The following is a 17,419-nucleotide window of genomic DNA, read 5'->3' as shown; positions in this document are numbered from 1 at the left end:
GTTATTATAGCTTTAGGGACAGGGATACAATTATGTACCCATAATTAATAATACAAAAATACAATTTTAAAATACAAAGGAGCGTGGCATATTATACAACAACATAAATGATTTGCAATGCAAAGATAAAACCTGCACACTATTACTACATTCATAATAATATAATTATAATTATAATTATAATTATAATTATAATTATAATTATAATTATAATTAATTATAATAATAATTGTAATTATAATAATATTATTATTATTACTACCGGTAATAACTGGAACTAGAGAGACGGTATTAAATGAACGCACCCTCGCCTCCGCGTCAGCATGTGGCGGTATTGCTCACAGTGAGTTGACTTCAGTCAGTGAAAGGAACTAATAAGGAAGTGGTGTTTTTTGTGCGTGTTTTCTTTTCCGCAACAGACTAGTAGTACAACAAGCATGGCGGCCTCCAGCGCGGCGACTAGCGGCGTCACCACCATCCGCGTGCGGCTGCACTTCGACTACCCTCCGCCCGCCGTGGCGGACTGCCGCATGTGCTGGGTGCTGGTGGACCTCCACCGGTGCCGCGTGGTCGCCGACCTCGAGAGCGTCATCCGCGACAGGTTCCACTTCGGCCGCAAGAGCCTGCTGAGCCTGTTCGTGGAGGACTGCTACCTGCCGCACACCGAGAGCATCCTGGTGGTCCGCGACAACGACACCGTCAGGTCGGTGGTCCGTGAACTGAACATACGATGATGGACCCCCTCCCAGGCCCGCAGTAGGCTACAGCCTTGGATCATAGTCGATTTAATCTCAAAATGTATCATACATTTATGATAGTCTTGATCCAACCCCAGGCCCCCAGTAGCCTTGTTTGATTGATTGATATTGAATGCGTACTTAATTTAACAGTTTGCATGGACAAGCACCAACAAGGTCTGCTAAAAGGATTTATCCAAGCCTATATGGCTTGTTTACATTGGGGTCCTTTTGTACTCCATTCACACACATTGATAGCCTCTGGTTCAAGACTTTCATCATTTCTGAAAGTAAGTCAGACTAGTCTATAAAATACATACCCTTGTTCACCCTTGATCCAAGGCTAGGCCCCCCAGAGTATCTGGTACCAGAGTAAAGTAGTGGTTCTCAATGTACTATTATTATTGTTGTTTTTATTATCAACTAATTGCTCCCATTTATGGTATCCATTAGGCCAGGTATCCCCTCCTGTTCCTAATTATCAGACATTTGGGGGACCCCCTTGAACCCACTCCAACAAGCTAATGGGCAGTCTGTGCTAGACTCACCATAGTTTCAAGAATTGTACAAGCACAAGAGTAAGGTTATTTGGTTTTCGTTCCTCAACATCGTAGCAACAATCACAACAATAAGTAGTAGGTCGGGAGTGTCGGTATCAGCCGGTATCACACGGGAGTCTATCCCCGTTACAATGCGCTATAGACCCCTGGGAGATGGAGTCTATCCCCGTTACAATGCGCTATAGACCCCTGGGAGATGGAGTCTATCCCTGTTACAATGCGCTATAGACCCCTGGGAGAGGGTTGCTGAGGTGGAGCGCCACACCTACCATCAGCTCCCAGTGCTTCCCGCACGACTTGCTGCACCAAGCCGTGCTACTCATTCGCTGAGTTGGCGGTGCCCCGGGATCGAACCCATGAACGTGTGGTCCAAAGGCGAGGGCTCTGCCGGCTGAGCTACCCGGACACAATAAAAAAGAATTAAGCATAGCGTACTAAATTACTAATGTAAATAAATGGGCTAACCATGAGCATTAGTCATGTAGCACATTTGAAGTGCTCTGAAGGTGCAGTGTGCATGTCTGTCACATTTCTATTAAATGGCGATGAGGTTTTTCACTTTGAAAACGTTTACAAATTAGGGACAATGGCAGATCTTCAACTAAGCTCACGGTTGCGCTGCGTTGTGAGCTTGTAGATCGTCTGTGTTCATTACGTTTGCGTCATTGCGTGTCACTTTTGTACGGCAAGTAATAAGGAATTCATTTTTGAAAAGAAAAACACATAAAAAAGGTGAAACACAGATGCAGTATTTCCAATATGCTTGTTGTCTCCTGTTTGACAGGGTGAAGGTGGACACTCTGGCCCAGGTGAACGGCTGCAGCTCACACCCAGGGACCCCCAAGGACAAGTCCAGTAAGAGAGCAAGATGCACAGAGGACGATGGAAGCCCCACAGAAAATGGAGAGAGTGTGAAGAAGAAAGATAAGAAGAAGAAGAAGAAAGAGAAAGTGGGCGAAGAGGCGATGGAAGCGGAGAGCAAGGTGCCGGGCGATAACGACGCACAAACAAAGAAAAAACACAAGAAAAATAAGAAGAAAACGAAGATGGCGGAGCCGGAGAAAACCGTCACCAACGCTACGCCCAAACCCGCAACCAGTAAGCCCCGCCCCGCTGCTGCAAGCCAGCCAGCAAAAAGCACTGCGTCGGCCTCCGTGAACACTAAAGTCTCCTCTTCGGATTCCAGCGACAGCAGCGAGGAAGACGAGGCTCCCAAGAAGACGCCTTCACAAAAAGCAGCGCCTAAAACTACCTCCTCCACGCCCACTCTTCCCAAGCCGCCTCCCAAAGCCGCACCGTCAGTTTCCTCATCGGAAACGGACTCCTCCTCCTGTGACGAAGCCCCCAAAAAGGCAGTGCTGAAAAACGCTAAACCCGTCCCCTCCTCCACGGCCCTAAATGGAGCTACCGGTGATAAAAACACCTCCTGTAAACCTCCTCCTGGCTCTTCCTCCTCACAGCCCGCGCACAGCTCGCCGACACAGAGAGCCGGGAACGTTTCAGAGAAGGCAGAATCTGCCGATTCATCAGACAGCAGTGAGGAGGAGATAAAGCTGGTGATCAAACGTCCAAACGCGGGGCTGGGCTTTGGACTGGGCCCCGACGCTGTGGGGGGCCCGTCGCCGTCTGCCAGGGGTCGTGGCCGGGGTAACGTCAGAGGTGTCGGTGGCGCCGTAGAGAGGGGTAGGGGCGGAGGGAGAGACGGCATCAGGACCCGAGGTGGGGGGAGGGGCGCGGGGAGAGGCCGAGGTCATGTGAACTTTGGCTTCAACTACAACGATCAACAGCAGCAGCAGCCGTCCTACCAGACCGATTCCCTCACCAACGAATCTGTAGTCCTGCAGGTTTGTATCCCAGTTACTATTCATGGGGATAATTTTCATAAATCGATTAATCTCTTATCCCATTTTGGGGCGGGAACCCTTTTTGGTGTTTTAAGCATTATGTTATGCTTTGGCTATTGAAAAATAGCAGATCTACAAGATATACGAGCTTGTAGGTCTGCTATTTTTGAAAAATTGTGAAAATGTAGTGCAAAGCTTGGTGGCCAATTACATATCATTTTTGGGGTCCTTGATATGAAATATTGAGCACCACTGATACAGAAACATGAGGTATTTCAGAAAACTGTCAGAATTTAGAAGACATTTGTTTAAATTTCGACGTCAGGCCTAAATGGGTTAAGTTCTCTTCACCCAAACGCACATCTAAAAATGAAAATGTTCCTTTTATTCATCGTTACATGCCTTGAGTCTGTTATTGCCACCCCCCACAGAAGATGTGATGTTTTGTGACTAAATGTCATCCTTCTTTAACATAGAATCCAGAGGAGAGCGCCCCCAAACGCGACTACAGCACCATGCCCCTGCTAGCTGCCCCCCCGCCAGTGGGAGAGTCCATTGCTTTTAAGGTAAGTCTGGTGTCTATGGCAATGGTGTGGGAATGCACTACTTCATAATTTGATTACTTCGGTGGTTATTCTAGACTTGATTATCAGTTGTCATGGTTATTCTAAGTGTGTGTGTGTGTGTGTGTGTGTGTGTGTGTGTGTGTGTGTGTGTGTGTGTGTGTGTGTGTGTGTGTGTGTGTGTGTGTGTGTGTGTGTGTGTGTGTGTGTGTGTGTGTGTGTGTGTGTGTGTGTGTGTGTGTGTGTGTGTGCGCGCGTTCACAGCTGCTAGAGCTGACTGAGAACTACACACCCGAGGTGTCGGAATATAAAGTGAGTAAATATTCTTTCCAGTCTGGACACATTTCATGTGTTGGAAGAAAATGAAGTGACTTTGGACAGAAACACTGGACGCGTTTTTCGGAAAACCGATGGAGAAATGCCACTAAAAATCCGAAAAACGCGCTCGGTGTGTGGGGACCTTAAATCCGTGCTTTGAGTTGCTAGTTTGTGTGTGCTTTTTTTAGTTGGCTCCAGCCGCTCCATTTCATGTCGAACCTCTGAAAGGATAATGTTATACTTATATTAGGCAAGCAATCCGTTTCACGTTTGTGTACATGTTGTTCTTCTGGACACAATGTGTGCGTGTGGTTCTGGTGTCTCAGACCAAGTACCCACATGTTTTTGCAGTTACAACAGAGTCGATTAGAGACAGTAAACCCGTTTATTCACTCTATTATACAAACCATTAAATGGAGCTTGCTTTCCAGCCTGGCACAAATTAAATTTATGTTACATTATTCACTTACTTTGTTCAAAATGTGTCTGGCGGAAGCATTAAACCAGTAAATGTATTTGTAGTCTTCAGACTACTGAGAAATATTAATTGCTTTTTTATTTTATTGTATTTAGAGTAACCAATTATTTTCAGTACTGCCCTTTTCTCCCAGTCCCTATTTTGTTATGCCAATTTACCCTCTCCACACATGTCTGTGTTGCCATTGTACTGTACCCTATATTTTTTTTACCAGTTTTTATCCTGATGTGGAACCATTATTTTTTCTAGTCCATGACTTTTCAACAGAACATGATAAACACAAATGCAGAATACAAGTAGTATTATTTAATTGTGGTAAAAACCCCAGAATCATTTTGGTAGTGAATGCTGAAAGCCGGGACAGTTGAATGTTTTAGAGATTTGTCGGGAGTGACTCAAAATGAAACCGGGTCTTCTAATCACCGTAGTCTTGACGACGCAGAAATGTCAGGGAAAAGTGTCTTAATGTATGTGTTGATGAGTGATGACCTTATTGGTCATCAACACATTTTGAGTCTTTCTTCGGTGCTGTTCTTTTGGACCAATGCCGTGCTTGGACTGTACCCTGTACTGTTTTTATTGTCTAATACAATTATCAATCAATCAATCAATCATAATTTCTCTCTGTTTCAGGAGGGCAGGATCGTCAGCTTTGACCCAATCACCAAACAGATTCAGCTGGATCTGCTCAGTGCTTCTCGGGGTACAAACTAATTTCACTGCTGCCTGTTTTTGTAAGGAGATTTATGAGGAGGAGGAGGAGGAGGAGGTTATGAGGAGGAGGAGGAGGAGGTCTTGATAAGAGTTGTGCTGCCATATCCTGTAGAACAGTAGTTCTCAAACTACGGTTCTCGTACTGTTTTCGTGTCAAATTGATATATTTGGCCGCCGACCGTGATCTGAAAATGTTTTGTGCCAAGGACCTCCAGATGGGAAGGCGTGTTAAAAAAAAGTCTTTTCAATATTTTTTTCAAAAATAGCAGATGCATCCGCGCGCTGTGAGCTTTTGCATCTGCTATTTTTAAATAGACACGGTAACACATTTTGTTGGGGGCCCATGGATCACCTCCATGGACCCCTGGGAGTCCCTGGACCCCACTTTGAGAACCATTGCTGTAGAATGTCCTAGTGGGCGAATACTATGGCTCCCAGATTGAGATTTGTAAAGTAAAATTCAACGTGTAAGGAGAATGCTCAAGAGAGTAGATTTATTTTGTTCCCATATTGTGTGAGTACTGTATTTATTTACCCTCAGGTCAAGTTACTTGCACTTTTCAAAAGGTAAAAAAAGTGAAATGTTAATATTAATTTAATTTTAGTGTCACAGCTTTCTCTACAGTTGGTCAACTTATAATATAATATTTATGGAAGGCAATGAGTACGGTTTTGTTTTTCTGTTTTGTTTTGGATTTTATTTTTGTTTTCATTAAATGTACCCTTACTATATGTTTAGCTGGATTAAAACGACACAAAATCTTGAATAATGAAGTCTCTAATATAATAAGACTCCTTCAATAAAGGCCTAGTACCCTCTGCAGTAGGCCCTGTCCATCATTGTATCGTCTCAAATCAGGCTGTGGATTCCATTTCCTATCAGACTTTTGGTTGTATTTTATATGGAGTATGGCACAGATGACAGATGGTGTTGCTCAGCCCAGTTAAAGCTGCTATAAGCAATATTATGTAAATTACCTTCTTTTTGTTTTGGTATTCAGACAGCCAGCAATGGTTTTAACGCTCCCCAAAAAAATGTAGTCTCTGTGACACATCTAGGGGCCACAATCTGCATTCAAAGATTTTCCTAGAAGCTTTGCCATTGGTCAATTTGCCTGTCTACTTCCTATTGGTTAGTCATTTCGACCGTTTTGTTTTTCCGACCAATGACAAAGCTTCTAGGAACATCTTTGAATGCAGATTGTGGCCCCTAGATGTGTTTTGGGAGCATTTTCCTCATTGCTGGCTGTCTGAATACCAAACAAAAGGCCATTACAATTTTGACATAACATTGCTTATAGCACGGATTCTGATCTCCTAGTATCTTCTAAGATCTAGTAGCACCTGCTAACCGTCTAAAATGTACAGAACCAGAATCGGCTTTATTCGTCACATCACAGGTTTACTAATGTGAACTTTTGTTTGCTAACATGTCCCTCAGGTCCTGTGGAGCCCGGTAAATTCGACCTGGTCTACACCAACGCAGATGGCACAGTGGACTGGAGTCAGCTGGAGTCAGCTGTGACCCATAGTTCTCAGGTAAGACGAAGCATAAAACACAGCACACGGTACACGCCCGTATAGACGGTCCTCAGTCAGGGCGAAACCTTTAACCTGAAACACGGAGTGATGTGCTCTACCAAAATCATTGAGGCGTCACTGAAAACTAATTTGCTTATTTCCATCGATATAAGTAGTAGTATGATTGATTTTTGAGCGATGGAAATAAGCAAATTAGCACAACCCCCCCCCCCCCCCCCCCCCCCCCCCCCCTCCCAATGCCCCATTCAATTCAATGCAATTCAATTCATTGAGGGCTTATGGTAGGGGAAATACGGTAGCCATTAGCCAATAATTCGCTTTTGCTTAAAATAACACCTGGACCTCTTTGGTGGGGATGTAACAAACTACAAAGAAAGCCTTCTAGCATGGAATTCTCCTTTAACTAATGATACAAAAAAAATAGATAACGATCAATAATTAAGACTTTGACATGAACGCATATTTCTTTCTTCTGCAAATTATCTTCAGTGATGCCTTACAGTTTTGGTAAGAGTCATTACACAGTTGGCACGTGAATACTATGTGATACTGCACTATAGAATAGAGGTGTGGGTATGCGTGCATGTGGCATCATTATCATACCCGGAAGTTATGCAGGAACGCCTAATGAGTGGCAAAAAAAACGACTTTCGGGCCTTGACAACCCATATATCCAAAAAGAAAAGTCCTATCTGATTGCATTAAACAACGTTAAATTACATTAAACTCACCTTCCCACTCAATTTGCCACTCACTTTATGCATGCGCAACATACCCTCTATAGTTTATTAAAAAGATATATTTATTATTGTATACCCTAAAAGATATATTTTAAGCACTTCCTGTGTTTTAAAATTTTAATTTGAACCTATTCTGTCTGTGAAGCACTTTGAAATGCACTTGATGTATGAAAAGTGCTATACCCCCCCCCCCCCCCTCACACACACACACACACACACACACACACACACACACAATGGCAAACACAGCAGATCTGCAATCTCAAAACGGGTTGCAATGTGACGCGTTGAGAGCTTGAAGAGATCGTCTGTTTCTGCTGTGAATGCAGGTGTGCCTTGAGATTTTGACTCACCCATCGACGTGCCTTGGGCACAAAATAAATCAATAATGAAGTTAGGGAAAAAACCCACCGTGCTAATCAGCTGGAACCACGGCTGACCGTGGCGGTGTGTTTAGACGAGCCAAAGCCCTTCTATTGTTGTTCCGCTCACATTTGAAGCCCTTTCCCCTTTACTTTTGAGTGAATCTATTCATGAGCCCAGCCCGCCTTCTTTTTAGTTGGGGGGGGGGGGGGGGGGGGGGGGGGGGGGGGGTGTAACGGGGATTACAACGAGCTGCATGTGCAGAATGTTTTAGTTGTTGTGATTTGGTGGCCACAGCGAGACTGGGGTTTTGCGGCATTATCTTTATTTATATTTTGGGAGGGGGGGTGGTTAATTTTGTGGTCTAGTTTTGTGCTGTGATGTGACATCTTTTTTTTGTTCCCCTCTCAGGTGGCCGAACGGTGGGAGTCCCTGTTGGAGCCAAGACTGATCATTATTTAGATTAGAAGAAGATGACCTGGAGACACACGCATACAGACACACACACACACACACACACACACGTTCACATTACCTTGTTCGTTAATGTCTTAAATCTACTGCAGTGTTACCATTTTTATCTCGATTGCAGGCGAAGGAGTAGTTCACGCCAAAAAAATACTTATTTCCTATCAATTACACATCCCATGAAGCCTTGAATTCATGGGCATATTTTTTGTGTGTTTTTGTCGCATTCCGAGGCCAATCATTTGATAACCAAAGAGTATTAAAACAGTCCAGTAGGGAGCATTAGCTAAATTTCTAATTTCTAAAGAGCATTTTCTCAACATCACTACTACAGAGAGACTTTGGGCCCTATTTTCGTCAGTGCTAAACCTGTATGCCTAAACTACTTTGCCTTTTTTACTATTTCGAATAGTTCAACTAGCCTATGGCTATTTTAAACTATGCAAAAAAAAAAGTCAAAGCAGTTTAGGGATAAGGGGTTTAGCATGGACGAAAACAGAGCCCATAATGTCAAGTGCTGTCATGTGAAGGCGGTTGTTGGAGTGAGCTATAGCCAGAGAATGACAGTGAGAAGCCTCAGGAACGTGGTCCAGGTTGTGGATAAATTATTATCAAATGCCGATATTTGAATCCCAAGCAACAGGAGGATATCTTGTGTTTTGGGTCAAAACGATGAACATAGTCGGTAGGAATCTCCTACTTACTCCTACGCGTATACAAAGGCCTCAAAGCAAACCGTAATGTGTGTCCCATTGACCGATGATGACGCGATCAACAAAATGATTGGCTTAGGAATGCGACAAAAGTCTTTCCTGATAGCGGGTGGTCATAGAGCAGCACCAATATGGGATAACGGCGATAACCAGTGATGACATCAGACTAATGTAGAAACCTCCATATATGGGTATATCGTCATCATGACACGCATCTAATGAACCATATAAAATAACGACCAGAAGGCGTTTATGGACCAGTTAATAGCAACTCCCACTCTTGTTTGCAGAAGATACTCCCAAGAGAGAATATTTGCCCTTGCAACTTGGATAGCATTGCAGAAGAAGCTCCGGCATCCCGATTTAAGTTCGGATCAGACACCACTGCAGCGGGTCCTAAGCCCAGACAACCAGCACCGGTTCGAGGCTATCTCATAATAATGGTCAAGTTCATGAAACCTGGCGGGGCGGTGATGGTCCTCGCCGGACGCTACGCCGGGTGCAAAGCCGTCATAGTGAAGAACGTCAACTACGGCACGCCCGACCGCCCCTACAGCCACGCTCTGGTCTCGGGCATCGACCGCTACCCCCCGCGAGGTGACCGCGTCCATGAGCAAGGAGGAGATCGACAAGAGGTCCAAGATCAGGGCCTTCGTGGAGGTGTTCAACTACAGTGACCTTCTGCTCACCAGATACTCCGTGGACATTACTCTGGACAAGAAGGTTGTGAACGAGGATGCCGTCAAGGACCCTGCCCTGAAGCTTAAAGCCAGGCACGAAGCCAAGGTCAAGTTCGAGGAGAGGTACAAGACGGGCAAGAATAAGTGGTTCTTCCAGAAGCTGAGATTCTAGGCTCCCTTCAAATGTTCTACAAATAAATGTATAAAAAGTAAACAAAACAAGGAATGTGACAAAAACATGTCCATTAATGAATGAAAAGGCTTCATGGGGTGTGTAACTGACGGAACATAAGTAATTATTTGGTGTGAACGATATCCAAGTGAACCAATTTTGAACTACTTTTAGTTTGGGCTTGTTCAGTGGCAGTTGCCACTAATTTAATTGATTTCAATTGCAAGATGCTAAGTGGAGGGTCGACGGTTTTATATTGTACAGCGTTATGTGACTGTGGATATTATATTGAATAAAGACCTTTTTCTATAAAAAAAAAGTTTGCATGCTAATTGCCTCAGCTACTGGGAAAATGTAATGAACAAAAATGACTGTGGTCCGTTTTTGGTGGCCTATATATGGCCCTTCTGGAAATGGAAAATAATTAAAAAAAACAGCTTTAAAAAAAAATAATCAGAGTATGGTTTACGTAGCAGATTTTGTATTGACCTGTAGCTGTAGCCTACTGTCTTTGAACTGTACCCATTCTACAGACTGAATAAAATCAATTTCAATCAATCCAGATGATGGCATGGAACCAAATTTAAGAAAGCTCATTCTTTTTTTATTTTACTGAGCGTATAGGCTACCTGTTCAAAGTCAATATACAATATTGCACAATATGCTTAGGTTTTTCAATCGTGGATTTCCGTCACTGGTCGTGCACATAATATTATCCCCCTCCTCTTCGTCTATGAATGGTCCTTCCCATGTGGTGGAAGTTAGACTGATGCTGATGTAATAACATCTCTCCCCCAATCAGACCAGCAACACACACACACACACACACAGTCACACGCGCACACACACACCGGAGAGAGAGAGGAGAGAAACGATGTCGATGGCGACTAATAAACGAATGACGACGGAGTCCCTCTGAAAAAAACGCTAAACGCATTCCGACGACAACAACAACATCCCACAAATCCGCCACATTTCTCTCCTCCGTCCTCTATACCACCATGGAGGACCAGGAGCAGCTGTTCCAGTTCCTGAAGAAGCTGAAGGAGGTGTTCGACGTGTGCGACGAGGATGCCGACGGCTACATTCGGGTGGAACACTTCGTGGACCTCGGGCTCCAGTTCGGTCAGGGGGATGAGGTGAGTGAGGCAAGGCAGGCGGTGATGATGATGATGAGGGGAGGGCGGTTCATGTTGGCTTTCTTTTTCAATTCCACCGTACGGTGTGGTGATCTGCTCGGTCGGCGCACATTATTATCGATGAATGCACATTGATTTGGTCGTGTGGTAACTGGTTAACAGCCTTGTTTTTAATTGGTACAAATGAGTCTGTATCACAGCGATTGGCTGTTTAAGCTGCTGCTGGTGGTGGTGGGGGGGACTTGGGGAACAGGTTGTTGATCCTGAACTGGTACATTTAGTTGTCATCCTGTTTCTCAGATGTTCTGCTACTTGTTTGGTTTTTGTTTTGCAGGAGCACACACCATAACATAAGCACAGTCAGTCACACAACTGCATTAAAAAGGCATAGGATGTAACATAGGCCTACCTGCGAGTTGAGACTGTCACTGACCCTAGCTACTGTACTCACCCAAATAGGCTATTTGAGGCAGATACATAATAGCTACCTTTATGGTCGAGGCCTGTTTTTTTGTTTGTTTTTTACTGCACAAATTATCATGACATTGTCTTGGCGTTGTGGTGACGGTGCTGGTCAGTCATTGATTGCTTTGCTGGACATGAACCTGATTTGAACCTGCATCAACAGCTTTATTTATAGATGAACGTCAGAAACTAGAAATGAGTCAAATATGGCTTTTTTTAAATTAGTAGGTAATAGGTATACAGGCTTTCCGGCCTACAGACAATACTGTATGTACTGGCCTGGGCTTGGCTCAGCGGTCCAGGCACCTTGGCTGGCAATCCAGTCTGGCAGTGTGCCGCGGGTTCGACTCCTGATCCCGACGGCCTTTGCTGCATGTCACCCCCCATCTCTCTCCCCGTTTCCTATCAGCCTACTATCTGTCCCTCTATAAGAAATACAAAATAAAGGCGAAAGCCAAAAAAAAAAAAATAATAATACTGTATGTACTACTCACTATGTCTGACTCTGAGTAGCTTTATTACATTTTGATGTTGTTGTAGCCTACATCCAACATGGTTAGAAGACGTATGGATTTGAGTCCTGGCTAGGTTTATACAAATCACACCCGTCTACTGTCTGTGAAGTGAGGGGCGCTCTAATCATCGAACATCATCGTCATCAAGAATGCTGGTCCCTTATTGGCCAAGGGTTCTCGCCGACATACCCAGGCCAGACGATTTGCGCCTCAGACACATATGGCTTAAATTCTCCATTCATTGTCAATGGCATTTTTAATGTTTGTTCAGACAACACGAACATTAAACACTATAGCTGTTTATAGGAGGGGCTAGTGCCCCCCAAGAAACACCTCAAAACACGTGCACGCACGCACGCACACACACACGTATAGCTTAATGCCCAATGAAATGGCAGTAAGTAAGTAATAGCAGTAAATCAAACATCAATAGAACTGTACCCTGGTAGTATAGTATATCGTGACAATGACAGATAATAATTGGATGTTCCGTTAACCTGACAGCATTTGAAGTGTGAGGTATTTGACTAGTGTTGTAAGTGAAGACATGGAACCTGGATGTTAAAGGACCTGTCATTCCCAGACATAACATAGCATGGTTCACTGCATCCCCCCCCCTCCCTCCCTCCCTCCCCGCTAAACACTCCTGAGAGAAACAGATGTTATCACGCAGCCTTTTATCACAAGATGTTGGGTGGTATCCAATCGGCATGCAGATGAGCTCTAATTAACACATATATAAGGCCTGCGGCCGATTCTAAAAATGTCTTTCTAATCTAAATCACAAAGTTTTCTGAAAAACGTATGTTGCTCAGAGTATCGGTAGTCAAAGATTTGCTGAATTTTGCGCACATTTTCAAGATGTAAACATAAACACAACAGCAAGATTTGTGACTGTAGACTGTCACAAATCTTGACTGTTGCGATAAAAGAAAGTTAGTTAACCAATGGAATATAACCAAGTACTACTAGTAGACCTCTATATTTTTCTTTTATAATTTTTATCCCACGATTTTGCTCCCATTTTTTTCACCCAGTGTCAATAATCGAATGTAATCCTGGGCGCTACACATCCTCTGTCAACCTGGGGGGGGGGGGGGGGGCAGCGGACTGACCTCATGCTTCCTTCTATGCATGAGTAGTCCTCTATAGAGCGTCGCAGTCCCGCCCCCCGACGAGCGGCCCGGAAGAGAATTTCCCATTCATTTTTCACATAGAAGTCATACCGCGGCACCGAGTGCCGCGCTATGAACTTGTAGCCTAGGTCTGCTATTTTTGAAAAATCGTGAAAATGTGGCACAAATCTTTGAATATATTCTTTCAGAGCGAACGTTTTTAACTCAAATCTTTGCTTCTGTGGGGTCTCTGCTGGAACAACATATTTTAAGATGGGGGTCGGCGGCCAAATACATATATCTTTGGGGGTCCTTGACATGAAAATGTTTGAGAACGACTGACATACATTTTTCAGAAAACTGTCAGGTTTTAGAAGGCAATTGTAGAATCGTCCTCAGGTCTACATACAGTGAGGTATTTGTTCGTTAATCCACTTTACACAAGTATACAGTAAACCGGAAAACATTTCACTCTGGGTCCCAGACAGTATACCAGGGTTGTCCCTTCATAGTCTAGTAATCGCTCGGTTTGATCTTAGTCCATCAATACTTTGTTAGTTGATCAGTAGTAGCAATTGTGAAATCAACATTAGAATTGTTGAGTTATCAACCTCACAACCCTGAAAAGGCCGGTCTCTGTATGATTGTATGCATCAAACACAATTTTACCTTTTTTGTATTAAATCAATATTAATCAACTAACCAACTAATTCCTATATGACTGAGTGTAAGAATGTCTTTAACCCATTTTGTGCGGGAACCCCTGTTGGTGTTTTAAGCATTATGTTATACTTTAGCTATTGAAAAATAGCAGATCTACAAGCTCGTAACGCGCCACCGAGTGGCGCGTTACGAGCTTGTAGGTCTATAGAATATATTCTTTCACAGCGAACGTTAACCACTGACATAGAAATATGGGGTTTTTCAAGAAAACTGTCAGGATTTAGAAGACATTTTGTAGAATCGTTCCCAGGTCAAAATGAGTTAAACAAGGTCAGCCCTACAGAGTACATGAATGAATGAGTGAATTAATGAATGAATGAATGAAGACCGTAAACGAGAGTCGTGCAGACACAACAGAAACAGATCGTTATACTCGGACGGTGTTGCGTTACTTGCAGTTATATCTATAACAGTCGGTGACGGTTCCGTGTGAGTGACATTGAGTCATCGAGTGCCGCTGAAGGGTTGGATGTCTGGAACATGGCAGCGGCTGGTATATAACTCTGACGTCTCTTGGCAGCGATACAGATGACATCCTCTCTGACTGTGGAGAGGGGGCGCCGAGGAGGCTCCCCCGCCCCACCGCACAGAGCCGGCGTCCTCACTAACCCATTTGGACCTGAGGAGTCGATTCTACGATAAATCACGACGGTTTTCTGAAAAACCTACGTCGTTCTCGAACTGTTTTCATGTCAAGGACCCCCGGAATTATATGTAATCGGCCGCCGACCCCCATCTGAAAATACGCTGTTCCAGGGACCCCCCCCCCCCAGACGCAAAGATTTGAGTTAAAAACGTTCGCTCTGAAAGAACATATATTCAAAGATTTGCGCCACATTTTCACGATTTTTCCAAAAACAGCAGACCTACAAGCTACGAGCTAGTAGATCTACTATTTTAAGTATAACATTAAATGCTTCAAACACCAAAAGGGGTTCCCGCCCGAAATGAGCTAAGTGTGTGTCCTCTGTGCTAATGAAAGCTCTCCTTGGGAAAATGCAGTTCTTCTCGGTTCTTCTGTGCTTTGTTGTGGGGGGAAAAGAGCAGGGAGGACGAAGAGGGCCGGTGAGGACACAAGCTGTGCTGTGGTGGGCGAAGGAAGAAGATGCAGCTACAGGCCTCTAGTTTGACTTTATTTACACTGCTTTCTCTCCCGTATACTTGTTGTTATATTGGTATTATTATACGAGCAGTGAACACAGGAGAGCAGATTCATGCTTGCTCTTATCGGCCAGCTCGCCTGCAGCGTTGCCGGGGTTATTAATACGCTGACAACGCAATGCATCGGTCAGCGTGTTATGGTGGCGGTATACCCACAGCGCTGGCCAGGTTAGAGAGAGTGTGTGTGTGTGTGTGTGTGTGTGTGTGTGTGTGTGTGTGTGTGTGTGTGTGTGTGTGTGTGTGTGTGTGTGTGTGTGTGTGTGTGTGTGTGTGTGTGTGTGTGTGTGTGTGTGTGTGTGTGTGTGTGTGTGTGTGTGTGTGTGTGTGTGTGTGTGTGTGTGTGTGTGTGTGTGTGTGTGAGAGAAAAAAGGCCTATATCCCTCACTTCCCCTCTCTTTCTCTGTCTACATACCTCCCCCTTTCACAGACAACTTGAACTTTGCAGAATAGATCGACGATGAGAATGATAATAATCATCATCTTTTAGTATCTGCTGCTACTGGACAAATAACAGACACTAGAGATCCAGTCAAAGATGCCGTGCTCTCTCTCTCTCTGTCTGAATTCCCACAAAGCGTCAGGTGTAGCTGTGGTTTAAATAGCAGGGAACCAGGCAGATGACTCACTGGTGTGAAATCTTTCACTTCACACTATACTGTACAGCTTTGACCAAAGCTGTTCCGCCACAGGTAGAGTGCCCCGAATCTTCAGGGTAGTAGCCGGGGACACGGTGAATGTGTCATACCTGACGAAGACCCACAAGGGTCGAAACGTTGTTTAAATAAAGAATTTTCCTGGGAGCAGAGATACAGTGTGCGAACATCCCTTCCTTTTCGTTGTAGCCGGGGACACGACATCTTTATGGGAGACACTTAAATCCCTTCAACGGGGGGGGGGGGGGGTTTACCAGCTGCTTCGTAGAAGGTTAGTGTTTACCTGGGAAACTTGCGACCGGTAGACGGACACCGCTAGTCTTTCTGCTGAGTGTTGCCAAGTCTGCATATTTCCAGCCTAACGTGGATTCATTCACAGTTGCTTGCCTGGTTTGGTTTTTGGAGGCTGCTTAGCTTATTTCTGTCACGACAGTTGCCACCACTGGCAACAACCCATAACATCCCATCGTCTGCACGGCATGGCTAGTCGAGCAGTTCTGATTGGCTGCCTCGTCTCCAGCCATGTTGCCTCAGAATTCTTTAGGGTCACTAATTTGAGCATAACAGCGGAGCGCAGCTAAAAAGTGGCATAACGTCAGCAGCAGACCCACAGATAATAATAATGCAGCTGGTAATTAATTGATTTAATCAATTTGGGCTTGTTTTGTACAGTTCTGATCAAATTACAAAAATCACACTTGTGTGAAGTGAGGGGAATGTATTTGGTAACATGTCATTGGTCCGACCGCCCGTAATAAAAGCAACTTATATCTCCCAGTGACATGGCCTACCAACTCAGTCCCCATCAAACATCTGAAGCCTGGTTTGGTTCACAAGGCCTTTGGTGTTTATAAGAGGACACATTTAACAACACTGCTCCTCACATTTTGGTGTTTAGGCCTGACGTCGAAATTAAAAAAATGACAGTTTTCTGAAATACCCATGTTTCTGTATCAGTGGTGCTCAAAATTTCATGTCAAGGACCCCAGAAATGATATGAAATTGGCCGCCAACCCCCATCTGAAAATATGTTATTCCACGAACCCCTCAGAAGCAAAGATTTGAGTTAAAAACGTTCGCTCTGAAAGAATATATATTCAAAGATGTGTGCCGCATTTTCACGACTTTTCAAAAATAGCAGACCTACAAGCTCGTAGCGCGGCACTCGGTGCCGCGCTATGAGCTTGCAGATCTGCTATTTTTCAATAGCTAAAGTATAACATAATGCTTAAAACACCAAAAGGGGTTCCCGCCCAAAATGGGTTAAGAGGAGAGGACACACTTAACAACACTGCTCCTCGTGCACATTCACCGTGTGTCTCTGACTGTGTCCCATTAGTGGACAGACACTCCTTGTCCTTCAGAAGACCTGCAGGTTGGTGGACATACCGTACAGTGTGTACGCAGTAGGGCATTCACTTCTAGTCATTTTTACTAGTTGACTAGTTGCCTAGTTTACTAGTCGACTAGTTGTTTAACTACCTATTATGTAAAAAATAAAATAAATAAAACATTTTTTTTTTTTAATAAATATTTGTACATTGAAAAACTGTGTACATGGTGACTATAACTATAATCTACCTGATCTTGAGGCCTACACAATCGGGAAAAAAATAAAAAATAAAAAAACATAACTTTTTTTCTTTCTTATCAACTAGTCAACTAGTACCAACAAGGTCGACTAGTGGATTTACTAGTCGACTAGTACTAGTCGACTAGTTGCTTAATGCCCTAGTACGCAGTGTGTTTGTACTAG

The 17,419-nt window shown here is 44.0% G+C and overlaps 2 protein-coding genes and 1 pseudogene across 3 annotated transcripts in view; all 3 read left to right on the top strand.

Moving 5' to 3' along the window:
* Positions 1-327: 327 nt before the first annotated feature.
* Positions 328-8,415, top strand: coil (coilin p80). The gene is made up of 7 exons (XM_079521357.1): positions 328-703; positions 2,082-3,141; positions 3,618-3,707; positions 3,969-4,016; positions 5,134-5,203; positions 6,656-6,753; positions 8,271-8,415. Exons 1-7 carry the CDS (start codon positions 438-440, stop codon positions 8,319-8,321), a joined length of 1,683 nt encoding a protein of 560 aa, XP_079377483.1. The 5' UTR covers positions 328-437; the 3' UTR covers positions 8,322-8,415.
* Positions 8,416-9,475: 1,060 nt separating this feature from the next.
* LOC306937552 (large ribosomal subunit protein eL27-like) lies at positions 9,476-10,211 on the top strand (annotated as a pseudogene). Its single transcript has one exon. The product of its transcript is annotated as a large ribosomal subunit protein eL27-like (transcript).
* Positions 10,212-10,675: 464 nt separating this feature from the next.
* rab11fip4a (RAB11 family interacting protein 4 (class II) a) overlaps positions 10,676-17,419 on the top strand; it is an 88,443-nt gene continuing 81,699 nt past the window's right edge. The window contains exon 1 of the mRNA XM_079521356.1: positions 10,676-11,031. Coding sequence (XP_079377482.1) covers positions 10,894-11,031 — 138 coding nt within the window. The 5' untranslated portion in view covers positions 10,676-10,893. The remainder of the gene's footprint in view (positions 11,032-17,419) is intronic.

This window comes from Electrona antarctica (genome assembly GCF_951216825.1).
Source record: "Electrona antarctica genome assembly, chromosome: 14".
NCBI classification, from domain to species: Eukaryota; Metazoa; Chordata; class Actinopteri; order Myctophiformes; family Myctophidae; genus Electrona; species Electrona antarctica.
The sequence above is the reverse complement of the archived record's forward strand: the minus strand, read 5'-3'. Positions and strand labels throughout refer to the sequence as shown.